This window comes from Ambystoma mexicanum, chromosome 9 (genome assembly GCF_040938575.1).
Source record: "Ambystoma mexicanum isolate Mex_15411 chromosome 9, UKY_AmexF1_1, whole genome shotgun sequence".
NCBI lineage: Eukaryota > Metazoa > Chordata > Amphibia > Caudata > Ambystomatidae > Ambystoma > Ambystoma mexicanum.
In genome coordinates, this window is record NC_090931.1 from 798,735,178 (window position 1) to 798,762,647 (window position 27,470).

The 27,470-nt window shown below is 46.0% G+C and overlaps 1 protein-coding gene across 2 annotated transcripts in view; it reads left to right on the top strand.

The window, feature by feature from the left end:
* The window catches only part of IGF2BP2 (insulin like growth factor 2 mRNA binding protein 2), a 1,316,273-nt gene that overhangs the window by 926,519 nt on the left and 362,284 nt on the right, over nucleotides 1-27,470 (top strand). The window contains exon 11 of one of the 2 annotated variants that reach the window (XM_069615761.1): nucleotides 23,635-23,703. The exons of the other annotated variant lie outside the window; for it this stretch is intronic. Coding sequence (XP_069471862.1) covers nucleotides 23,635-23,703 — 69 coding nt within the window. The remainder of the gene's footprint in view (nucleotides 1-23,634; nucleotides 23,704-27,470) is intronic. 2 annotated transcript variants of the gene reach the window in all.

A 27,470-nucleotide genomic window follows, 5' to 3' on the forward strand; every position in this document is an offset into this window, starting at 1 on the left:
CCCGACTTGCTGGGCCCCAGTGTAAATATCAATGCTGTTAGAAGAGTGCTTTACCCTTGAGGACATTGGCAACAGATCATGACTGAAACAGAAAGAGACTACCCTGAAGGCAAATCACTCTTTGTATCTCAGTGTCTCCTCTCCAATGTGAGAATTCGGTCTGACCGGTGTTTCTGTAGCTGGGTAATCTATTGATGGGAGATTCTTTAACAGAAGAATGTGTTTTGCAGTGAAGGGTGTGTTGGGCAGTTTGAAATTGCAACAAAGGGAGTAGTTTTATGCTACTTAATGCTTGAGCGCAAGTGGCATTGTAGGCCAGACCAGTAGATTATAGGTCAACTAAAACGGAGAATATTTACAACTCTATATCCTTGGGCCCTCTGCCCTTAAACCTTTATCCACACAATTGTCCGGTATTTCAGTGGGCATTATAGATATTCAGTTGTGGACACTGTGAGCAGGCACTGGCTGAACCCACAACACATCTTTTTAAAAGATTGAGGTGGTGCTACTGATTCAAGGAGGTCTTATTTAGCTATTGTCCTCAAATCAGTAGCATTCCAAACAGCATTATCGTGCCAGCTGGAAAAAGGCCAGGTCTACTGATCAGAACAGCTATAACCTGTTTTACATTTCAATTGGAAGGATGCCAATTTATCATCGTCCACACGTCGTGCTCAAAAGTTGGAGCATGCAGCTCTGAATCATGATTAAAGACCGGAGCGGTGTGCCCCTACAAAAGCTAACCTTGACAAAGTTAAGGAATCACTTAAAAAAAATAATGATGGTTAAGAAAAACAGGTTACTGACAAAAATGATTTACCCAAGACTTAAAATAAATACTTGACAGTAAGAATCAATTTTTGGTTTCAAATACCAAAACCTACTTAAGTCCAAAAAACACATTTTTAGAAAGTGCAAACCACAGGAGATATTTGCCAAAGAGCTTTTAAAATGTTCAATACAATTAAACATATTTATTTTACATTAAAATGGTTCACAATTAGGCCAAGCTTTAGATGATATTTAGAAAGAATTAAACACAGAAACATCTTTTATTCCACGACAACTGCAAGGAAAAGAGGATTATTATGTTGAGCAAAAAACAGACCCTAATAACCTGGCATATTACTAAAACACAAATTGGCCAAACAAGTAACTATTCAGGTTAGAAATAGTTTAGCAGACACATGGTTTTTAGGAGCAAGGCATACAGAAGTTCTGAGACCAAACTAATCACTTAACTGAACCAAGAATTTGCATAATCGAACAAGGTGTGAACCATAGTAATATTTGCTTTCCTTATCTGCTGTTTAATACTAATCAAATAATGTACCCCAAATCCTTGCAAAAAATATTTTAACACACAGACAAGTTATTTTCCGTACAAAGTACATAATCTTGTCAACAGCATTGAACAGCCCTACTCCCAAGTGGTTGGGCCCAATTATGGCTGTGGGGTTTGTGCAGATTTGTACTTTATTTCTTTGCAACTACTTTTCCAACAATTTAAGTTGATGGTGAGTTTCTTTTGCAACCATTCAATTTATTGGTTTTGCACATGTTTTGTGTATGACTTGTGGTTGGATACCAAAGGATGACAGTCAGAGACTTGCCACTTTGATAACAAAGGGGAGAAATTCGTAACGGTTTAATTAAGCATTGTCTGCAGCTGTGGGCAATGTGGGATGTTATTTTCCTGGAAGACTTTGCTCAGGAATACAAGGCTTTTACAACCTGGTCAAAGCCTGTCATTGTGCAATAAAATTAGTTGAGAAATAAAGAAAGAAAAGGAAACAATTCTAACATGGCCGGCAAGCAACAGGCACTTGGCTGCCTGTGTGTGGCAGCACCTTTTTTTTATTTCATCTCTGTGCCAGGGACGTATTGGCCAGAGGCCTCAACAAGAGCAGGAGCCACCCGGAGAGATGGCAAGAGGGGAGCAACAGGGAAGTCGGATGCAAGTAAGATGAGGCAGGTCTGGGCCAGAGTGGCACTGAAGCAGAAATTGATTCCTGTGGGCCAACAGGAACATCGTCATACAAACGACTAATGCCCAGAAGCTCTTGTTCTCGATTGGCTGCAGGAACTCCACTTTCTTTTCTGGGTGCTAATTACTGATGTTCATTACACCAAGTTCTTTTCTTTCTCATCACAGTGCCAAAAGTCTCTTTTCCGTCGTCATGTGTGATGCGTCTTTTATCAATATGATAGTGCTCAGGTGAGAGGTCAAGTATAAAAGTCATTTCAATAAGCAAAATGGCTAAATAAAACGTGATCCATTGAAATTGTTGGTAGTTTCTTGGATATGGACTTATCTTCGTGACATAAGGATAGCAAGGAGGAAGAGTGAAGTGGTGATAAAATATGAGAGTATGGACTAAGAGATCTGAGGTAAATTAGGTGAGTAACTTTTCTTTGAGTGGATTGTGTCCTCCAACGTATTCCTCATTTTAGATGTATTCCATCCAGCTTTAGCTGCTTCGGAAGGAATTTTCCTCAGAGGGCGCCGTGCGTCAATGTCATCAATTCGATGGTCCCTCGAAGGCCTCCGTTGAGAGTGACGGCATCAGTTATACAAGAAGCACGCACAACGCCCGTTGGCCTCAGTTCTGTTTTTCGCCGGTACACGTTGCTTTGGAAATTCGGTGCGCCTCGAGTTCTGTGACGCAGTGAATATTACTGATATATGTCGATAAGTCTTCGTCATCAACGCCAACTACGACCCCGAGATCGGGTTTCAAAAAGTGCAAATCGTGCGGTTCGAAAATGTCCATCACAGACCCGCACCGAGAATGTTTGTGGTGTCTCAGGGAAGGCCACGACATGGAGGCCTGTACGAAGTGTCAGGCGATGACGGGGAAGGCCTTGCGAGAGAGGAGGGGAAAACTACAGGTAGGTCGTAAATCCAATAGCAAAGCCTCTAGTGTCGAGTCGAGGTCCTGTGAAGAGAAGTCTCGTCGACGCAAAAGGCATCGGTCCAGGTCCTGAAGCGATTCCCATCGCTCGTTGTCTTTGACAAAAAAATCGAAGAAAAGACGCCACAGGTCCCCCTCCACCTCGTCCTCGGACGAATCCCCAAAAAGGATGAAATGCCCCACAAAACATTCTTTCTCCGAAGAGTGGGAAGCATTCAGAGTCAAAGTGATGGAGGTGTTTGAAAAAGCAAAGCCTCGGTCCGTGCCTTCTTCAGAAGCCGGCCATGAGCGTCATCGCTCCGACACTCGTGTGCCCTCAAGCCCGGGTGATCGAAGAAGGAACGATAGAGAACCTTCCAGGACGCCGAGCGAGAAAGACTGGTCGAGTCGGCCGCTCGAGGTCACCGACGCCATCCGATACCCAACGCACCTCGAAGGGCAAATCTTCGAAGAGCGCCTCGCCGCCCTTGAAGCCGGCTCCGTCGACGGCCACTATTACGTCGACGCCTCTGTCGACGTCGACCCCGAAGCCCTCTGTGCCAAAGGCTCCAGTTCAGCTAATTCAGCCAGAAAAGGGGAAAGAGAAGGCTGCAAAGCCTGTAATGCCCTCAGGGCCCACTAACACACCTCTCCCAGAAAAGGTTTTTAAACCTCTTCCTAGGAAGGAATTTTCAAGTCCCTGACCTCAATTTTCGAGGAACAGGAGAGATCTGATGAGGACAGTGTACCCTTTGGACTGGAATATGGCACCCCAAATGTCCCAGAATGCCTGATTTCGGATAGCATACGATATTTTGGGCCTCGCTGTAAAATCGAATCCAGTTATTATAGAAAGCACCTTTTGGCCATTGCTGGAATGCATATAGCTGTTGTATAGCTGGAATGTATATAGCTGTTAACACTGTATTTTTGGCTACACTGTGAGAATCTAATCTAGTCATTGCAGAAAATGCCATCTGCCCATTGCAGAAATGCTTATAGTTGTTACCATACTATATTTTTGGCCTTGCTGTAAAATCGAATCCAGTCATTATAGAAAACACCTTTTGGCCATTGCTGGAATGCATATAGCTGTTAACACATTGTATTTTTGGCTACACTGTGAAAATCGAAACTAGTCATTGTAGAAAATGCCTTCTGCCCATTGCTGAAATGCATATTTGGCTTCACGGTGAAAATCGAATCTAGTCATTATAGAAAGCACCCTCTGGCCATTGCTGGAATGCATATAGCTGTTAACTCACTGTATTTTTGGCTACACTGTGAAAATTGAATCTAATTATTGCTGAAAATGCCTTCTGCCCATTGCTGAAATGCTTATAGCTGTTACCACACAGTATTATTGCCACATTGTGAAACTTGATTCTAGTCATTGTAGAAAGTGCCCTCTGCCATCCCACCACTGGAAGTGACCTAGTCATAATACTGTGACCACTGCTTCCCATTGCTGAAACTGCATCTAGCAGTCAGTGCTCCCCACAGCTGAAAATACATATAGTCGTTAGCTTAGAGCATCTTAGCCAATATTCTCTTTTGCATCCCTTGCTGAAATCATATATAGCTTAGTATATAGCACCCCCTACCTATACTACGGACACTGAAGCTAGACACAGCTCATAATATTATCCGACTGCTAAACCTCAACTTTCTGATAGTATAAGCATTTGCCGTCTGCTATCAACCTACCTAACATGAGTAAAAATCAGATGACACAGACCCTCCTACTCACGCTTGGTCTTTTCACAATCGTGGCCACTGCCTCTACCAGAACAATCCCACCCAAAGACAGAAACATGAGACTTGGATCTAGACTCCCCTGTCTATACGAACCTAAAAGAAACAAAACAAACAGCCCCCCCAGACTCCTCACTACCCAACACAATGACCACCTGCACCTGTCTAAGCGAGCACACGCTACCATACTTAATACCTCAAACTCCACTCTTACCCATATCTCCACAAAGAATCATATGAGCCAAGTTACCCCCCATAACCAAACTCCCACCTATACCTAAACCCAATAGCACCCTGACGCTAACTGGGTCACTCATCAATGCTAGAACAATGGTAGCCCACATTACCGAAATTGCGGACATTCTAAACAATGACAGCCCGGACCTGCTCGCCATAACTGAGACTTGGCTCCACAATGCAGCAGGACCTACCCTTATGATAGCCGTACCTGACAGTCACCAGATACTCAGAGCAGATCGGCCTAATGCCAGAGGCGTTGTTCTAGCCATTATCTCCAAAACCACCGTTCCCATAAGACTCGCCACCTCACCACCCTGCTCATCCTGTGAAATAATCACAGCTAAACTGATGTTATCCAATAATCGCACACTGACTCTCCATCTGATATACAGGCCTCCGGGACCACTAGGAACCTTCGAAGATGACCTAACGAACCTCATAGTTAATAACACCAAAGACCACTCACAAACCCTGCTGCTGGGTGACTTTAACCTGGGCTTTAATGGCATGGACAACAAACACGCCCAATCAATAGCAGCCTTACTAAATGATCACGGACTTGCCCAAAAAGTCCTCTCTCCCAACCACATTAAGGGCAGGACCCTCGATTGGGTATCTGATCGCAACTGCAACGCTGCTATTACTGACACTGTCCCACAACCCTGGACGGACCACTACTTAATAACCTTTACCGCTACACTAGATCTCCTCAGCCCCAAAATCATTAGTATGGCATCCCCCCTACCTACCAGAAGTAACAAGGATATTACAGTGGATTAACTCATCCCCCTCCTCTTTCCATCCATCAACAAACTGGAAAGCAATGCCGATCATGACATTCTAGTTGATACCTTCAACTACGCCATGACTAAAGCTGTAGACACCATCGCCCTACGCAAAGGTAAACAGGAAGCGCACTTAAACACCTGGTTCACACCCCAACTCAAGGATCTAAGAAAACAAAAAAGAAAGCTCCCAGCTATATGGCGCAGCTCCCCTACTGACACTAACAAAGACAAATGAACCAAACTATCCAAACTCTATAAAAAACAAATAATCAATACTAAAATAATATTTCCAATGACAGAATCACAAAAGCTAAATCTATCACCAAGGAACTCTTCTCCATCCTCCAGGAAATGGAATCCCCCATCCAACTGGTAGACAATATCCCCAAGGACAAGTCATGGTGCACTAACATACAAAATGCCCTATCGAATAAAATCTCTACTCTCCAACTCAAAATAGCTAACAAAAAGGCCACACTACCCCTCTCTGATCAAAAATCAGCTCAGCCTACTGAGACCAGAACTATTCCATCCTTCAGCTTCAAGACTATCTCCATCATTGACACTGAAAAACGCATACTCTCCTTCAAACATTCTAACTGCAAGTATGATAACTGCCCAGTGCAAATAATAAAGGATGCAGCCAGGGACCAAGCCCCCTCCATCTCGAAGCTCAAAAATTCCTCCTTTAAGTCAAACACAGTGCCCACCAATCTAAAAGAATCATGGGTCCTTCCCCTACTTAAAAAAGAAACCCTTGATCCCACCATCCCTACTAACTATAGACCTATTACCACCGTGTCATTCCTTCTTAAAATGATTGTATGAGTTGCCTATTTTCAAATTCAGGATTATCTGGAAACTAATCACCTGCTAGGCTCACGGCAGTCAGGCTTCCACCCCCTCCACGGCACTGAAACAGCCTTGCTAGACCTCAAGACACAAATAGAGGAGCCAAAGGACAACGGGAAAACAGCTTTGCTACTCCTATTGGACTTGTCGGCAGCCTTGGACTTGTTGGATCATGCAGTCTTATGCAACCATCTCAGGCTTGCCGCCAACTTCACAGAGGATGCCATAGCATGGGTCCAATCCTTTCTTGATAACCGGACTATGAGAGTCTTCTCCATCTCAGCCTCTGCTGATCCCATCCAAATAACCTGCGGAGTCCCACTGGGGTCTTGTGTCTCACCCACTATGTACAACGTTTTCACCAAACCGTTGTTCGACAAGTTGGATAGACTGGGCGTCACCTACACTAACTATACAGATGACACCCAGATACTCATACCCCTTTCGGGCAACTGTGTAGCGGACTCGGCCTTGGTGAATAAGATATAAATCCTCATTCAGGCATGGATGGCCTCACATGGCCTCTGCCTGAACAACGACAAAACTGAGATACTGATCCTAGGCTCCGACACCAACATAAAGAAACTAAGCCCAAACTACGCATCCTTCAACATTTATAACAATATCATCAAGGTGATGCCCGTAGTAAAATCCCTAGGATTCTACCTGGACTCCTCTCTCACCCTCACGAAGCAAGTCAATTTCCTTGCCTCTAGAACAGCCTATACCTGCAAACTTATCCGAGCCTCTACACCGTTTATGTCCAGTGCTAGTTGTATCACCTTAGCCAATGCTCTCATAATGCCCATATTAGATTATTGCAATGCCCTATATTCTGGAGCCAACACGTATGTCACAGACAAACTTTAAAATTTGCAAAACAATGCCTTGAGAGCAGCAGTGAATATCCCCTACAGAGAGCATATCACTAAATTGAGAAAAGAGACTCATTGGCTAAACATAAAGGAAAGAATCTTCCTTAAAACAGTCTCTCACACTTCAAAATGCCTGAACAGTTTAGCACCCCCCCTAACTGTCTGAAAAAATCACCATGAAAACAGCCACCTGACCTACAAGATCTGCCAACACATCCTTGCTGGAGATTCCTAGATTTAAACGGGCCACGGCTGGAGGAACTAGTTTCCCAGTCAAAGCTGCGCACTCGACCTCAGACTACCACAACCTTGCGCCAAATTTAGACATAATACACTCAAATGGCTTTGCATCAATGACTCATAACTGTCTCCATCTTCTCCTTACTGCTACCCGACCCACTAGACTCGACTTCTGCAACCTCGGCGCCTGACCTGCATTCCTTAACTGCAGGTTTGCATATATAGTATACGCAATCATATGTTCTGCACTGTCATGTATGTATCTATGTAGATCTATTTGTTCCTTGACACGCAAACTACTGCAGTGTATGTATGTATGTATGCAGGGGCGTTGCTAGGGGGGGGGGCCAAGGGGGCTATAGCCCCTGATCTTTTGGTTGTAGCCCCGGATAGAATCTCAGGAGCTACAGCCAAAAGACTAGGCAGCCCCCAGTCCCAACAGTTCCGACATCAGCTTAGCCCCGGGTCTTTTCCAGACCTAGCAACTCCCCTGTATGTATGTAATGTTATTTTACCTGCGGTAAGCACTGTAACTAAGCTTCGAGACTTCTTGTACTGCTGCGCCCAGCTACCAAGGGTTTGGTGCGCATGATCAAATTAATAAACAAACAAACAAGAAAGCAGGATGAGGGACCTGGGGGAATCCTTGCATAATGCAAGTGGCTTTGATACATCTCCTGAAACAGACTTTGGCATATCAGATCCAGGAGAGCATGCCAGTCTCTCATACCGTCAACTAATGACAAAAGTGGTCTATTTAGGATGGGCTAGACCACCAACCCAATTCATCCAGGATGATTTGACTGATATATTGGACCATGGTCCCACTGAAGATCCAATACTACCCTTTCATGTAGCCTTGCAAAATAGAGTGGCCAAGAATTGGGAGACTCCGGATTCTATTCCTCCAGTGAATAAATCCCTTACTTCAAAATACTGCCCTGCCAGTATCGACCCCTGGCTATCTGTCTAAACATCCCACTCCCGAGAGTCTGGTGGTACAGGCAGCCACAGCTTCAAACAAAATGGCGTACCCTTCTATCCCTCCTGACAGGGACGATAAGCGTGTGGATGGCTGGGCACGCAAGGTATTTTCAGCTGGGAGTATGGCATTAAAATCAGCCAACTCCACATGTGCCTTGGCAAAGTTTTCGTACACTCTGTGGGAGTGCATTGCAATGGCGGCGGAGCACACACCAGAAGGGGATGAAAGGGAAGGATTCCTAGCCATTGTTAGAGATGGAAAGGAGGCCATGCAGGAATCCCTTCAATCTGGAGTGGACACTGCATATAGTGTGAGCGGGTCCATGGGCACTAGCACGGTAAAACGCAGATTTGCATGGTTACGGAAGTCGGGTTTTGCACCAGACATATAGAACCGCCTTCTGAACATGCCCTTTGACGGGTCTCACCTTTTTGCCAACAAGGCTGACGAGAGCCTTGAGAGGTTGCAGACCTCAAAAGCAGCTGCCAAGTCTTTAGGAGCTGCTATTAGGCAACCTCAGCCTTTTCGTGCGCCAGGACAATCTTGGAGGGGACGATCCTATCGTTGCTACTCCTCATATGGAAAGGCGAGAGGAATGGCCAGTCAAAGGGGCCAGAAAAAGGCCACTTGTGGTGGATGAGGAAAACGTGCAAAGCCAGCTCCAGCTGCAGCCTCTTTGCCATCCACGGCCACAGTAACTGCCACAAAACCACTTTGTGGACTTGCATCACAAGAACCGGTGGGAGGCAGGCTGTCGCAGCATCTGCAAGAATGGCGAGCCATTACTTCAGATGTTTGGGCTCTAGAAATAATAACCCATGGTTACTGCCTTCCTTTTCTACCGCAACCTCAAAACAATCCACAAGGGAGACACCCTTTGAAGTTTTCAGACCCGCTCCTACAGCAGGAAGTTCTAGCCCTGCTGGAGAAAGGTGCTATAGAGCCAGTACCTGTAGCGGAGAGAAACAAGGGATGGTACTCCCTGTATTTTTTGATTCCCAAAAAGGACGGAGGACTCAGACCCATCTTGGACTTGAAACTTGAACAAGTTCCTCAGGAAGGACAAGTTCAAGATGGTCAATCTTTCTCAGATCCTTCAGGCCCTTCAACTTCAGGATTGGTTGGTGTCACTTTACCTCCATGATGCTTATTTTCATGTGCCGATTCATCTCAAACACAGAAAATACCTGAGGTTCGTAGTTGGCGACTCACACCATCAGTTTCGAGTCCTGCCATTCGGATTGACCTCTGCCCCGAGGGTCTTCACCAAGTTAATGGTAGTGGTGGCAGCGCAACTCAGCAGAGGGGGGGATTCACTTATACTCCTACCTGGACGATTGGTTGATCAGGGCATGTTCTGCCGAACAAGCACTGGATCATCTGAAAGTCACCTGCCACTTCCTCCACAAACTGGGCTTCTCCCTCAATTTCAAGAAGTCACAAATGACACCTTCCCAACAGCTCCAATACATAGGGGCTGTATTAGACACATCCTTGGGAAAGAGCTTGCCTCCCAAGTCGAGGGCTCAAGACATTCTTCAGATGGTTTCCAAATTCCAAAATTCCCAAAATCTCCAGGCCTACGACTTCTTAAGGTTACTCGGCCTCATGGCATCCTGCAGCTTTCTAGTGCCAGAGGCACGCCTGAGAATGAGATCCCTTCAATGGGCTCTAAAGACTCAATGGTCACAGTTCTCAGGTCAAATGAAGGATTTTCTCCAGATTCCGAACACAGTTCGCAGGATCTTTTGTGGTGGACTTGCACAGAGAATATCCTAAAAGGAGAGCATTTTTGGCAACTATGGCTGGAGATTACAGTAGTGACGGACGCCTCACTAATGGGGTGGGAAGCTCATACCAACAATCTGACAATCAGCGGTCGCTGGTCTCCATCGGAGTCCAAACTACACATCAACCTTTTAGAGCTGCGAGCAATCAGACTAGCGCTGAAGGCTTTTCTACCGTCTGTCAGAGGAAAACATGTCTTGATAATGACGGACAACACAATGGCCATGCATTATCTAAACAAAAGAGGTGGTGTAGGGTCACTACTCTGTGCAGAGAGGCAATGCAGCTCTGGTATTGGGTGATTCAAGAAGGAATCTCCTTAACGGCAGTTCATCTAGCCGGGGGGGAGAATATGACTGCAGACGCTCTGAGCAGGCAGAGCACGGTGTTCCACGAGTGGGAACTGGCTCAGGAAGTCATTCAAGAGATCTTTTCGCCCTTTGGTGAACCCCTCAAGTAGACCTATTTGCGACCGGAATCAACCGGAAGTGCGAAAAGTATTCTCAAGGGAATTTCCCCCGAGAGGATCCCTAGGGGACGCGTTCATGGTGGAGTGGAATTTCCCACTATTATACGCGTTTCCTCCGATTCCCGTCATTAATCAGGTCATCAGGAGACTGAGACGGTTCGGAAACCGCATGATCCTAATTGCCCTGGATTGGGCCAGTAGGAGGTGGTACCCAGACCTTTTAGACATGTCCCTCTGTCCTCCGGTACGTCTTCCTCAGAGAGAGGACCTTCTCTCACAAATGGAGGGTCAGGTTCTCCATCCAGAGGTCAAGATACAAGGATTGCAACCTTCCAGATGACGTCATGGAGGTGTTGCTTTCGGCAAGAAGGCCTGCAACAAAATCTCTATACCATTGCAGTTGGAAAAAGTTTTGCAACTGGTGCAGAGAAAAGAATGTTGGTCCTTTTCTATGTTCGATTCCGGTAGCACTGTCCTTCCTCTTGTCCCTAGCACATAGAGGTCTAAATGTTGGGACCATTAAAGGTTATCTTGCAGCGCTTTCCATCTTCAAGCGCTCGTCGGAAGAATGCTCCTATTACAAAATTACTTTAGTAGTACAATTCTTAAAATGACTCACCAATGGGTTTCCTCCTTACCCTTTCCAAGTACCAATTTGGGATCTTAATCGGGTTCTAAAATTCTTAGTGTGCCCCTTTTGAGCCCTTGCACGTTTGTCCATTAAGATTGCTGACATGGAAAACTGCTTTCCTAGTTGCTTTAACTTCTGCAAGAAGAGTGAGCGAATTGCAGGCACTGTATTCTGGGCCACCCTATACTGTGTTCCATAGGCACAGAGTGGTATTAAGGGCTAAACCCTCATTTTTACCTATAGTTGTGTCTGATTTTCATTTAAATCAGAAAATTGTTCTACCCGCATTCTACCCTCCACCTCATCCTAGTAAGTAGGAGGAAAGATGGCACAGGTTGGACCCGAGAAGAGCTCTAAGCTTTTACATCTCTAGGCTTTCCAAGCTTAGAGTGGATAATCAACTGTTCATTGGATACACCGGAAGGAATTTGGGTCAATCGATGTCAAAACAAACCATATCACGTTGGATTGTGCTTTGCATTTCAGAATGCTACAGATTAGCAGAGAAAGACCCACCGAAGGCATAAGGGCCCATAACACCAGAGGCATCGCCTCTTCGACAGCCCTTCAAAGAGGTGTTCCCATAAAATCCATTTGTGAAGGAGCAACTTGGTCTTCGCTGCATACTTTTTCAAAATTCTATAGTCTGGATGATTCCCAGTCTAAGGAGATGAATTTTGGTAAAGCAGTACTATATTCAGCCATTTAAGGGCATCAAAAAATCTACTCCCTCCTCCAAAGAAATTGTCCATACTGCTTTGGGAGTCTATCTAAGATGAGGAATACGTTGGAGGACACAATCCACTCGAAGAACAAGTTACTTACCAACTGGTAACGTTCTTTCGATTGGATGTTCCTCCAACGTATTCCTAATCGCCCTCCCAGCCTACCCCTCTGTAGATTTTTCCGGGTTATTGCCACTTCAACTATCGCAAGGTTGATACCTGACTACCGGCACAATCTACTCAGTAGAACAAAAGTGAGGAGGGAAAACAGAACTGAGGCCGCTTGTGCTACTTGTATACCTGATGACGTCACCCTCGACGGAGGACTTCTGCCGAAAATGTTTCCGAAGCATCTTAAGCTGGATGGAATACATCTAAGATGAGGAATACGTTGGAGGAACATCCGATTGAAAGAACTTTACCAGTTGGTAAGTAACTTGTTCTTTTTATGTAGAATCAGTATAAAAATAGTGCATGTTAGGCAGAAACCTGTGCAGTTCCCTCTGGGACAACTGCAAAAGATTTAAGTCTACAGGTGTTGGCAGTAAACCCACTTGGTAGCAGTCTGTACCACACAGACTTCCCTCAAGAAGAGTTAGGCAGTATACAGAGGATACATAATAGGTACAGAGGCCCAGTAGCACAAGCAAACACTGACCCGAGCTAGGTGTAAAAGTATAGACTTATTTATTAAAGGTACACTCATAAATTACACTAGCACGATAGAAAAGATAGGAAAGTCAAACACAGTTACTATTACTCATATGTACATCCCTAATCATTTGTTGGACAATTCTAAGTTAACCCCACTTATTTCCAAACACAGGTGAGCGCTTAACGTTAGATGGCACTCCAACAAGTATTACCAAAAGGGAGGGAAAAGGCAGAAATAAAGAGAGCAGTAAGGTAAAACACTTTTCACATAAGGTTAGCAAAGACAGTTAATGGTGGAACAAGGAGAATTAGTTCGGGGCCCGCTTTAGAGGGAGCCAGGCGAAAAAATGTGCCCAAGATCACACAATGTCATCAGTCTTTGCAGGTGAGAGAAAAAGGTTTTACTACGGTTCTGGAAAGTTTAGTTAGGGTGTCCCAGACCTACCCAGGTTCGAGAGCCGAGGGCTAAATCTACCCCGTACAATCGGTGGCAAGGGAGGCCGGGCGGAACACAGTACCTTTAAAAGTGGAAAGGATCCTCCAGCGGTGGTAGTTGTTCCTGGTAGTGGGTGTAAGTCGCAGCGTCATCCAGGGGAAGAGGTGCTCCCGGCGTGGAGGAAAGCTGCAGATCGTTGCACTACCAGGGAAGAGACCAGCCGTGGAGTTTTCCGGTCACAAAGGATTTGTACCCCTCTTTCGCGGTTGAGGTAAAAAGTGGTATCCCGGTTGCCAGGGTGCTTGGCACAGGCAAGGCGGCCACGAGATGCTTCGGGACGGCGAAAAGAAGGCAGCAACTGGTTGTCCCCACCAGTTAAGGGAAGAAGACTCTCCGGCGGGAGATCTCCTCTGTCGTCGGGAAAAGTGGTGAGACGGTTCTGCAGGGCTTCACCGGTGGTGTCGTCTTGGCAGGTCGGCTCGGCTTCTCCCTCTTCGGCTTCTTAGTCCCCAAAGCCCTGCTTTTATGCAGCAAACCCCCATTCACCCAGCCTAGCTGTCACTCAAACATGCTAAGTGGTGAGCCGGCCGGCTCACCACTTGGGCCAATCAGGACGGAGTGCGACTTGAGTTACCAAGGTAACTCAGTCCAGGGTGCCTAAATCCCCCTCCACCCCTCCTAAGTACCCCAGACAGAGTGGCACCACTTTGGAGGGCTTCTGTGGAGAAGCCCGGCAAAAGTGGAACAAAGGGCTCCACTTTGGGTCAGAGTTACAGAGGTGAACACCAACGCCATTTTAGAATCAAGTTTTGGCAAAAATTACCAACCGGAGTTATAATAATAAAGAAATAACCCGGCGGTATATTCAAGGCTACCGTAAATAAATAAATAAAGGTATTAGCCTAAAACAATGGGAAATCCCATAGGAAAATATTTGCGGTTGAATATAAAAAGTAGTTTCCACTGCCACCAGCCAAAACTCGATGAGGGGGGACGGAGACGTGCCCCCTCGACTAACAGACCCCGGGGCAATGGAATTGCCCCGGCCAGTACGTCCACAATATGATGGTTTGTACTGGTTCTGTTCAGGATTTGAGACTAGTAAAGTCAATGGTGACTTTACAGACCCTGGGAGACAGTAGTCAGTCCCAGGGTATGGAGTCTATGTTGGGGGGTCCCTAGGACACCCCTGGGTTACGGCACTGAGGGTGCTGTGTAACCCATCTCACAAAAACACATGAGGCCCTATGGAGTAAAAGACCCCATAGCCCATTCAACACAAGGCAAACCAAAGAAACACACTCCAAACATGTCCAAGAGTGAGGGTAAAAGAGTCTCACTCTTGGCAGGAGAAAAAAAATAAACCCCAAAAATCCAGCAAAGCTGCTGGGGGACTCACTAGGTTAGGAAATTCAGCCTAAACAGAGAATTCTTCCTAACATTGCAGCAGAGACAACAATGTGTATGGGTTTATGTGAAGTTTAGTAAAGGTTAGGACTATTTTATTGTGACTAAATGAGAAGAATATTTGTGTGCAACCCCTTCAAGAGTTTCATCAATGACTGGTGTGAGAAACCAGAAGGTGTCTCACCCACTAGTCCCCGGGGATTTGTCATCCAGGTGGTCAGGACATGGCCATCACTTTTGGATCCAGTTCCTGTGGGTGCACCAGTGCGCGAGGATCACCAGGGTGAGGGGTCTTCGGGGAGTGGGAGTGGGACACCGGATGGTGAGACGCGCTATACCCTTCCCTATAACACCTTCACTCCATCCTACCATTAGGATATTTAGGAACTCTACCCCACCCCCTTTTACAACGCAAACACATTCTCACGGGCAGCCCGCTATGAGAAAAAACAGACTAACACCCGAGCCATATACCTGACGTGTCCCAATAAAATGGTCAGGCGAGGTCAGGCAATTACTGACCATCACACACACCTGACTTCCATTGTTTCCCCATTCAGATAAAAGGAGGAGCACAAGAACACACGCTGGGCGAGGCAAAGCACACAAGGAAATCGCAATTTTCGAGATGGTAGCTGAACGAGAGAAGAAAGACGGCAAAACCAAAGGGGGATTGCAAGAAGGGAAGTTCCCTTGACCTTTTTTCGACATGGAAACGTTATTTTCCAGAAACCTCAAGAATAGAAAGCGTAAGACTAGCAAACCAGGCTGAAGAATCCTGCATAGTGTGTCGCAGATACCCGGGTCCCTCTTGCATCAATGATCAAGGTGGGGAGAATCACCAGCCGCTGTGGTACCGTCATTGGCTCCAAGAACAATGCCGAGTCTGTGAAATCAACACAGCCGGTGAGTTGGGAAGACCGATAAAAAAGTCTGTGTTGAAGCCAAGCTTGCAAGCAGCAACATTGTATGGCGAGCGCTGGAACAAACATTACTAAAACGCGTGTGAAAAAAGACGCATGTAAAGTTGAATTGCTGATGAGTGACTGAACTTTCAAAGCAAGATATAATACCTTTGACAGAGTGGTCCGGCACCGCGTGGGTGCTCACTCAAAGGTCTCTTTAAGGTATTCAGCTGAGAAGTAGCAAATGTGAATGTGCGAAAGAGGTCATATCGAGACGAGAACGAGTAATTGTGAATCAAAGTGGTCCTGCGACGGGATGAGCAAAATCCAGCGCAGTCGAAAGTCTTCAATTTTTGAAGTAAAGAAAGCTTAGCAAAATAGATAAAGTTGGGAGGGAGAGAGGGAGGGCAGGAGATCAATTGAAAGCTTTGTATTAAAGTGGGTCTGAGCCCAGTGGAGGGGGACCCAGGGTGAACAGAAAATCACACGGGAATTTGGACATGTGAAATCCTAAGAAGAACGTTTGTAGTGTCTGAAATAAGAGACTTTGAATGGCCAAGAGACTTTGGCACAGGAGGCCCTGATGTTGATGTTTTGAACTGCATCCTCGTGCTAGAGAAGCCAGAGACTGTGCTAAACTTGAGTAGGCCGCCTTGTCCCATGCTGCATACGTGGGGAAGGGAAGCCAAGGGCTTGAATATCCTGACATATCATTTCTTGAACACTTTTCTTTTGCATAACATTGTTTCCCACACTATTTGTATTTAGAAGTAAGGATAGGCAATAGGTTTATTAGTATAGGCCCTTTTATTTTGACAGACTTGACTAGGACTGCGCTATTGTTATTTGATGGTCATAGCTTGCTCCCATCCTTGGATTTGGGATTAGATAGGCGTTTTTCAAACCCAATTGAAGTTCAATAAACACCCTTGAACTGTGTTCGTCTTACTGTTTGATACCATGCCTACTCCTACGCTACGTCGCGTCCCCTTTCCTCCATAATATGTGGGCATCCCTCGCTAGGAACGGTACACTGAACCTTTTTCACCAGAAAAAAATCTTCTTCCACTTTAAATTTAGAGGTGTGCTGGGGCGTAGCTCTGGGATCATGCACTCCCCTGACTCCACCCACCGGCGCCACTGCCCTGTCCTCTTTTCCACGTTAACGGGAACGGAGCGCTTTCACCAGTATTCCTGGGTTTGACTTTGGCCCTGTAATTCCACACGCTCTTCCCTAGATACTGTCTTTAGTCCTTTGTCTTTAATTGGGTACTCGGTCCTCTGGTGCCACACAACTTCCCGGTGCATGCCGATGTTTTTTGGGTATCAGCAGGTGTCCAGCCTGCGAAGGGTTCTTCCCTATGTATGACCCTCACGCTCTTTCCCTCTGCTGCCTTGGACCCGATCATGGCTGAGAAGGTTGTTCCGCGAGTGATGCGCTTACACTGCTCGCTCTCAAGAACAGGTTAGCTCTGTGATGGGAGCTCTTTGAACAATTGCCTCCAGAGGACATGAAGGACTTCGTCAAGCACAAGTCTGATAGATCAGCAAGGAATATCGAGGCTTAGTACCACCAAAGATGAAATCTGCCAGTCACAATGTCAAAGTTATAAGCATAACTTTTATTCTGTACAGATACAAATATGAAAGCAGATAGCTATCTGGCTCTCAAGCGCCTTGCAGTGTGTACCAGCAGGCACTGTGGGGGGAGAGAGTACTGGACATTACAAAACTCAATGTATTTATATTTTCTTCCCCAAGCCCGGTTACATTGTCCAGCCCCTCTTCAAGTTACACAGTTGCTAGTTCATGCCCAGTTCACATAGCAAATACAGCACTGTGGTTATTTCCAGGTTTAAGACACAATCCTTTATTCACGAAATACAATGATGACAAACTTTGCTTTTCTTGGCCATGTAGACTCTTTCTTGTTCTTGAGCTCTAAGGTAAGTCTAGTTCCAAGAGATGAGCACAAAGCGTTTCTCTCAAAGCACACAGCTTTAGTTGCTTTGCATTGTGTTCCATTGTTTGAATGAAGATGAGACTTGTAGACACAGATAACACTTTGAATGGCAGTTCATTTTGATTACAAGTTCTCTTTGCACTGAACAAACATTCTGCTCTCAGCAGCCATAATGTTGACATGGGCTGAAAGTTCACTCTGCTCAGTGGCAGCTGAAAACACAGTTAACCATTCCAGGAAAGAAAGCAGGGGTTAGAATCAAAATGGTGGATGTTTCCAAGATGGCGGCAAAGTCAACTCTATTTAGATCTGTTTAACCGTGATTTTTAATACAAATCTGAATGCGCTTAGGCCAACATTCATAATCGGATGGTATTTATGCGAACATGGTTTAACAAGTCAGTCAAGGCCCATGGTAGGGGTGCATTTTTCATCTGTATCCTGCAAGGGCGACTCCTTCCCAGAGAAACGTCAGAGCGGGAGGGACTGCCCAGGATCTGTCACCAGCCCGGATCCCGAGGCTACTTCAGCTATCGGCCTCCAGGCCGAAGGGTCTCTAGATCCTACCGGGGATGTTACTGAGGAACCTCAAGGTTCTTTTGCCGGGTGTCCACCCGAGGGGCTACGCCCTACTACCGGGCAAATGTCTGAGGGGGTGCCTGTATGCAGCACTTCCAGCAGCACAGAGAATGGCACAACGTCTACCAGGCCTTGACCTGAGATGCAGGGAAAGGCCTCAAGCTCCACCGCCAAGAGTCCTGGAGGAGGCTGGGCCCAGCGCAGCAAGCACCATGGTGCAGGCACATGGCATGCAACCCGATAAGATGGCCGCCGTGCCAGACAAAATGGCCACTTGTCTGATACCGCCCCATGGTGCAGAGCAGGTGGGAGAATGAGTTTCAAGGTGGCACTGGTCTTCACCAGGTACGTGGCCTATTGCATATCCTTCAACATCGCAGGGCAGATACACCCCACAGGCGACAAGGCAGAGAACGCCCAGCCCTCGGCAACCTCAGGGTCCTACTCCTACGCCACCAAGCTCCCCACCGGCCTGTGAGCCGAAATTCTTTGAGAAATTCCTCACCCTCATGAAATCCCCTCAGATGGGCACCATCCTTCTGGATGTGATCAGGGACATGCTGCCTCCTTTCGCGCCAACTGCACCCATAGTCATTCCTCCTATGGCTCCAGCGCCTCAGGCCCCCATACAGCCTCAACTGCCCATGCAGACCCCCCTGGTTCCGGCTCTGCTGCCTCCTGCACCTCAGGCGGTTCCCTACCAGACTCCGCAGCAGCCACCGGCCCCTGTCGCCACACCTCAACCTGCGGTGCCCAGTACTCCGCCACATGTCCCTGACCAACCGGACACCCTGGTGGACACACCAACGAGGAGGAGGACCCCAAAACACTGTCTTCAGCCGAGGCTTTCCATGATCGACTTGCAGGTCTAGCCGAATACTTGGGTCTTCCACAACCCGAGGTTGAACCACTGGAGGCGGGAGTCCTGGCGGAAGTGCTCACTCTATGACCCACGGCTAGAACGGGGATTCCGATGCAGAAGGACGTTGTCACCTTAGCCAAGAAAGGATGGCTTAAGCCCCATTTGTCACAACCCACCTATCAGAGCCTCAACGCCAAGTACAGGAAATTGGAGGGGGATACACTCTTGTTGTCGGCACACCCTCAAACGCACTCTTTGGTCATTGCTGAGGCCTCCATCTTCTCTAAGCCTCAGTCTTCCCAAGCAACCTTGTCTTCGGCCCTGCTAGGCAAGGAGGAGAAGATCTTGAAGGCGTATGGGAGGAAGGTCTACTCCAATGCCTCTCTGCAGCTTTGTCAGTCTAATGCGGACGCCATGCTCACAGCCGTTAACCAGAGGCTTTGGCGGGAAATAGCCGACTTCCTGCCAGAACTTCCAGTACACAGTCAGGCGCTCTTCAAGGCAGGGCTGGAAGAAGCAACTTTGGTGGCCCAAGACATCATGGAGTCTACAGTGGTGCATATAGACACCACAGGCAGTGCCATCTGCATCGCCACGGACATGAGAAGGACAGCCTGGCATTGGGCTACCAAATCCAACCCGGATGTCCAGGAGCGCATATTGGACCTTCTGTTTGAGGGTAGCAACCTCTTTCACTCCACCACCGATGATGAGCTAGATAAGAAGAACAGTTCCCAGATTGCAAAATCCTTATTAATACTCACAAAGTCCACGCCCAAGATGTACAGCCAGATGCACCAGCGTTCAGACACAGGGCGGGTCTTTGGCGGGTTCCGGGGCTTCCAGGAACAGTCTCCAAGTCAGCACCACCACAAACAACACAAGGCGGAGAATAAGGGCTTCTTTCAGTCCTGCTCCTCAGCCCCAGTCTCAGAGGGGAAAAAAGACATGACACTACCCTCCAGGTCCACGTGTCTCCGTTGGGGGGCAGGCTTGCCCTTCACGCACTTTTTTGGCACACGAGGTTCACTGACGCCTGGAGCCTGTCAGTAGTGTCCACAGGCTACCACCTACTAGTTTCTCCCTCTCCTCTCTCCTCCCCTCCACTCTCACAGATTGGGACAACAACTCTGTTGGCGGAAATTCGATCGCTCATAGAGAGCCAGGCAGTGGAAGAAGTCCCAGCCTCCGAGCAGGGCATGGGCTTCTACTCCAGGATTTTCACCATGCAAAAGAAGAACCAGGCTGGCCTGAGAGTTATGTTAGACCTTTCCACTCTGAACTTTTCCCTCTCTTCAAAAGTTCAAAATGGTTACCCCAGCGCTTATTGCGGAGACACTGTGCAAGGTAGACTGGATGTGCTCCTTGGATCTGAAGGACGCATACCTACACGTCCTGATTTGGCAGCCTCATTGATCCTTTCTGAGATTCAGGATCATGAGCTTCCGTTTCCAATACAAGGTTCTACGCTTTGTCCTCCATTCATCCCCCATGGTCTTTACCAGGCTTAGCAATGCATTTGCACCCCTTCTCAGGGCCCAGGGTCACCATATCTATCCATACCTAGACTAGCTCGTCAGGGCGAAATCCCTGGAGGCTGTCCGTGACACCTCCTTCGCCCTCATTACTACGCAACACAATTTGGGATTCGCCATCAATCTGAAGAAGTCACAGCTGCAGCCGACACAGAGTCTGGCTTTCCTGGGTCTCATTTGGGACATGAGATCCGAGAGAGTTTTTCCCTCACAGAACAAGATCACAGCCATCAAGAGGGCCACGGGTCATTTTCTCAGCAGAGCAGCGACCTCAGTATGGTGCTACCAGCACCTCTTGGGTATCATTGCAGCATGCCTACTGGCAGTGCCATACACAAGGCTCCAAATGAGAAGATTACAGCTGACCTTCTCGGCCTCATGGATTCAGGAGCGGGGTTCCCAGGTGGAACTCGTAAGCATTCCTCCTTTTCTCCAGCAGGACCTGATCTGGTGGAGCACAGACTGGAACCTGAGGAGCGGCAGACCCTTCCGGCAATCAGCACCACAGTTTACCATCACCACAGATTCTTCCTTGGAGGGCTGGGTGGCTACCCTGGACAACCACAGCAGCCATGGAGTTTCGTCTCTTCAGGCATCCCCAGATGGATCTCTTCTCTACCCGGTACAACAGGAAGTGCCCTCAGTTTGCATCCTGACAGAGGCTAGGGTCCCTGGGCGATGCGTTACAGTTACAATGCAACAGCATGAACGCATATGCATTTCCTCCCACTCCCCTGGTACACAGGTTGATCTGCAAGATAAGGGAGTCCTGACCCCTCAGTATCATTCTGATAGCTCCGTGGTGGCCTGCGAGACCATGGTTCTGGTTCTCGCAGCTGCTCAGCCTGTCAGATCAGCCTCCGATTCACCTCCCATTGGGCCCTTCCCACCTACGATCGCAACAGGGGGGCAGGGTCATCCACCCCGCCCCTCAGAAGTTAGCCTTCGCAGCATGGTTAATGAACAGGTAACATTGAAGCTTCTAGGGGCTAGGAGCGATGCTCCTAGGAGCCAGTACAAAGGCAAGTGGTCTAGGTTTCGCCACTAAGCTCAGTCTAAGGAGGTTGATCCTCTTATTTGCACATTGGACTACGTGCTATCCTTCTCTGCTGCACTCCTCGTCCATTCGGGGGTGCAAATAGAGACCTGCTGCACTTATCTGCCGGCCAACAGAGCCTACCGGAACTCGGAGGAGGAAGTTTTCTCTTCCTCCAACCCAGTGGTTAAGACATTTGGCAGACCTCACCAGGCTCTACCTGCCTATCAAGAAGCCACACCATGTGTGGGACCTCAACATAGTGTTGGGCGCCTTGGGCCAATGGCGTCCGCGGACATCGGGCTAGTCTCCATCAAGACAGCCCTACTGGTGGATCTTACATCTGCATGCCAGGTCGGCAAGGTCCAAGCTCTTGTGGCTTCGAAGCCTTACACTACCTTTTACCAGGGACCAGGTGGTCCTTAGAACGCATCCTGCGTTCTTGTCTAAAGTAGTCTCTTTGTTGCACCTAAATGAAGAGCTAGTGCTAGCCACTTTTTTTGCGGACCCCAAGGACGATGCTCCGAGGGTACTGCACTGTTTAGCTGTTGGGCGTGCTCTAAAATTCTACCTGGACAGAACCAAGAGCTTCCGCAAATCTGAGGCTCTCTTTGTAAACTTCGGGGGTCAAAGCCGGGATATCCGGCTTCTAAGGCCTCCATGCAAGACGGATGGTTTCGGCCATCAAGGAGGCCTATGAGGGGCAGCACAAACCGCTTCCGGCAAACATGCATGCCCACGCTATCAGTGCCAAGGCCACGGCAGCCACATTCCATGTTCGGTGGCAGGTTATCAGCAGGGCGGCCACATGAGCCACTCCTTGGGCCTTCTGCAAGCACTGCTGTTTGGATGCCAGCTCGAGGTCAGACGCTGCATATGGGCAGGCAGTATTAAGGAACTTGTTTTCTTAAGGAGGGTCACCTCTCCTCCCTGGGACTACATTCAGTTGTAATCCCCCATACAGTATGGAGGAAAGGGGACATGACGTAGGACTAATTATAATTTACTCACCGTAGTGACTACCGTACCCCTAGTCCATAGACCCCTTCCCTCCATACTTCCCACCATCCTAGCCCCTAATAAAACTGGTGTCGTTAGGCAATGGTAATACTGTCAATGCGTCAATGGGGACTGAGGAGTGGCGCTGGTGGGTAGAGTCAGGGGAGCGCATGCTCCCAGGGCCGAGCCCCCGTGCTTCTCTAAATTTAAAGGGGAAGAACATGTGGAAAAGGTTCCGTCTCCTGTCCCTAGCAAGAGACGCCCATACAGTATGGAGTAAAGAGGAATATGGATTAGGAGCACGTTAGTCACTATGGTGAGCAATTTATAATTTCCTTACACTGACCACAATTGTTAAACTAAAATGACCGTGGTTACCTCTAGGCAACATTACACAAAACTTTACTGAAAACATTTCAATTTGTCATCATCTTCTGACCTTTCTATGTAACAATGAATTAAATAAAAACGATTACATCTTTGAAAACACCTCATTTTCATTTTTTGTTTAAACCATGTGAGCAAAGACTTGTCAGTACAATTAAGGCTGCGAGGTTAGCTAGCTATGTGGCAAAATAAGGAAGAAAATAACTGAGAGGAAGTCGGACAAGTGGAACATTGTGTAGAGTGCAGATTGAAGTAATCCATGGTATCAATCAAAACTTTCCAGGACAGCCAGGCCGATATTCAGTACATGCTTTTAATATGTCACATTATCATTTAAAAGGTAATTATTTTATTATTAAACAGACATGGAGCAAAGGTTCTGTGACTCTTACATAAAGTATTTTGTTAAACTGTTCTCAACCATTATTTATTTCCTTTAGTGATGCATTAAGAAGTTTAGGAGCCAGAGCATGCTTTTCTAAATTACCAGAAAGCTTGCATGTCAAAACAATAAATGTATTTTCAATAAAGACAGTAGTTGCTCCCATGTTTTGATACGTGGGGAATTGTATATTTCTGCCATTGGGATGAATTCCCAGACTGATGTAACTTCTTTCGCTCCATAGAGTCACTCGTCCTACCTCCCTGGCATGTACGGATCTTCCCCTGTTGGCACATTCCCACATCAGCACTCAGTAAGCGCTATACTTTGTTACCTGTTCACTGCTGTGTCCTTAATCGTTAATTCGAATATACAGTGCTTTTAGCCTGGTCAGTGTCATGCCACTAAACTTGTCGGTTTCTGTTGTTTAAAGAAAGTATTTCAAAATTGTGTTTATATTTAAATTATCATAAGTAATGTACATTTTTGTAGATTTTATTTGTAACCTGTTCAAAAATGATTCACATTGCTTGAATGTGCGTCCAGAAAAGGCTTAGTAGACTGTAGCTCTCCGAAATCCACAGAATTTGAATGCCTATAGGTCGCTTTTTAAGAGGGATTTCAGGGCCTTATTTTTGGGAATATTTTCCCAACTTTCCCTATATTACAAAATAAATTAAAATGTATTTAACCAAGGTTGATATATTTTTCAGACTACTTTTGAAAGCTAGATATTTGTTAGGCACTGTATATTTTTAGTTGGCCTGCTTATGATAGCATGACGACGCTGCAGTGTCTCGTGCTAATATGGAGAATTGCATGGAATAAACTGTATTTATTGGCATCATAAACATGCTTTGTTTCGCCTACCACCAAATCTGAAACATTTCAAAAGATCACATTCAATAAATGACGTGGAAATACTACAAGTAACTGTATGCGCCTACTTAGTTATTTACATCGAAATTCGTTTGTTTCTACGCGCATGTTAGTTTACCTGCTTCTTTTCTTTTAGTCATTTTCTGCTTTGCCACCTGGATACAGTTGTATTCTACAGATTTTACTTATGAGAGACAGGCCTTATTTTTGGATCTAATGTGATTAAACATGTTTATTTTTTTTTTAATGCCCCTGAAAGCATTCCGTCAGATTTGCCTGTGTTGTATAGGCCGTAAGTAGTTGTGCGTTATTGCATCAGTAGACTATTGTTTCAAATTTTCTAACCAACATTTTACTTTGATTATATTTGAGTAGCACTTGGACTTGTGAATATATTTTGAGATGGATGGGCACTCATCATTTAGAGCACATTGATTCTTTCACATGGTTTAGTATGTTTGCCAAACATCCTGAACACCAATGGAAATTGGGCTTTACTTAAGGAACGCATTGGAACTAATGTCTCCTTTGCCACCACGTGTTTTACGTAATTTGTGAAACCCATTTCTCCCTGGGTCTCCTTTAAGAGAAGAGTGTGGTTTGCTTTTATAGGTTTCAGATTCATTTTGATTCATCCTTGTTTTATAGATGTTATGTCACCCCATAGGTTTATGGTAACAACGTTCAAGTTCTAGGAAAAAATCTCCTTTTCTGACTTTGTATTTTTTTGTGTGTTTTAGTAACTAGAATTTAAGCTGTCATTGTTTGTATATTGGTGTGTATAGTGACCTATCTATAATAGAGCAACATGCCATCTATTTGGCCCTATTCCAATGCATCAGGTATCACATTAAGCATTGAATCATTCAGGTGAGCATTGCAATGATAAATTGTCAAACTGTCACTACCATTTGCAGTAACCTTTTAATATAATGTTCTTCTTCCAAAGACCTGTCCTACCTCCTTGTTTTACCCTTATTGAACGTCACATCCACATGACTGAGCTCAAACCATGAGAATTTGAGGCATTTATCTAATTCCCACTTATAAAGTACATATAATTTGTGAACATGACACCAAGGGACGGGACGGTACTTGAACAAGTTTATCCATGAATTGCACAGACCCGCCTTTTCCTCCACAGTAGGTAGGGTCTGTATTTCTTCTCGGGGTTAATATGTGGAAGCTCCTCTCTTATTGGCTTCATTGCTGTTGTACTCTCTGAGGTTCTAAATGTTACTTTGTGTTAATGGCCTCAGGCCCATCTCATTTGGAAGCTCAGGTTCTAGTCTGCCCAGTTCTTTGCTCTCCTCTGTTCTGGCCTCTGACGGAACACCCTCTCCGAGGTCCACACTATTATAATTCCTCTGAAAAGTTTTTCCGTAGCAAAAATGAGCTTATATGGCATTTCCCACCCTTCTCCAAGAACGGAAGTCAGAGAAAGGACATTACAACCTGGTAAACTGAATCAATCCATTACTCAAACATATGTTGATTTTACCCCAAGTAAACAATTTGCCTCATTTGGTGTGGCCGAGCTGTAGTGTTTCACCAGTTGTGTGGAGGATTGCTAATATAGTTTGGTAGTGTTAAACGTAAGTTTAAAAAAAGATGAGAACGTCCAGATAGGTCAATATCAAAGTAACAAATAAATCAAATTAATGGGATGGCAAAAGACAAAGCCTTGTTCAATGGGGCAAGCTGGGATAGGGCATTCATGAGGGAAAGGATTGGGAAGGTAAATGGTGGAAAAGGTTTTTTTTTTTTTTTAAATCAAAGAATCTTACCAAACCATTTTTGGGGTAAATAAGCATTAAGTACCTATGATCAGAAGGTTGCTAGTGAACATCTCTTGTTATGGATCAACAAAGTACCTTGATGCAGTTGTTCACAGCATTGTGGATTTTCTTCAGTGGAATCTTTCAGGTCCAGATCCTCTCGGTTGCTCAGGAACACCTCACCTGCCCCTCTTGCTAGTAGGTAAAATGCAGTCCAAGGTGTGTTACACGGAATACCATGCCATTTCTTGTTAACAATTCCTGACACCTTCAATTCATGCTCGCAGCAAATGTGTACAGCAGTACCAGAGATATACAGGTACAGCTCTCAGCAGCCCTTGTTTTTCGCAGAGATGGGAGCAGCCACTTCTTTCCACCACAGAAACCTATGCCCCATGGTGTGGAGTATGGGGGAGCCGGCCATCAGGCAGCATAGAATGCAGGCTTTAACTGGTAGTGTCCGCCCTCGTTACCAGCCACCTGATTGGCTGGCTCCCCTGTCCCGGGTGCTAATGCTGGTTCTTTTGACCCAGTGATCCTGTACTATCTCCCCGTTTTATGTGAAGAATAGCCGGATTGAGATCTGTGCTGGTGTTTTTGGGATTCCTGCCAATGATTCCGATTCTTCATATTGGTTTATGTAAATATGCACATAATCCTTTATGCCATGTGATATATATCGATGATGTATGTTTTAAAAGGAACCTATGAGATTTGATGTGCTCTGCCCAAAGTAAATCTCTTGAATGACGGAGTGATTACAAGGGGTCCACTCTTGCAAATTAAGATTTCTGTTTCAATCACCAGCACTTCTAGAATTTTGAAGAGTGTTTGGGGCCTTATGCTCACAAAAGTCGCAGCAACACTGTTGTTTGCTGTAAGGTTCCTTCGGTGTAGGATCTTCCCAGTCATATTCATACAATTGATGTGATGTATTTCAACATAACATATATTATTAGGTTTGTATATGTTTAGCCTGCTACAGTGGGCCCCAACAAACTACTCAAATAATGTTGCCAACTTTCAAACCCTATTACGACATGTTGTCAGTTATTAGGAGTGACCAAAAAGTGGAATTCAATTTTCATGCAATCAACACTATTTTAAAAAAAACAATCATGTCGGAGTTATTTGTTAAAAGTGTGAAAAAATATGGGAAATGTTTGCATGGTCATATGGCTGGTCATGATCAGTATCTCAGAACTGAGAGGGTAGTTTGAACGCTGCAAAGGTGAAACCACAGGAAGAAGCTGAAGACCGGCAAAACAAATCTGCCGTCTGCAGAGGTGCTTAGATACAGGGGGCGGGGGGTGTCCTACCCTTAGTGTTTTACTGTTTTCCTATCAATTTGGTAAACAGACTTATGTCTTTGTCAGGAGGCGTACACTGTAAGGCGATTTAAGTGTAACATGCACATTATTTT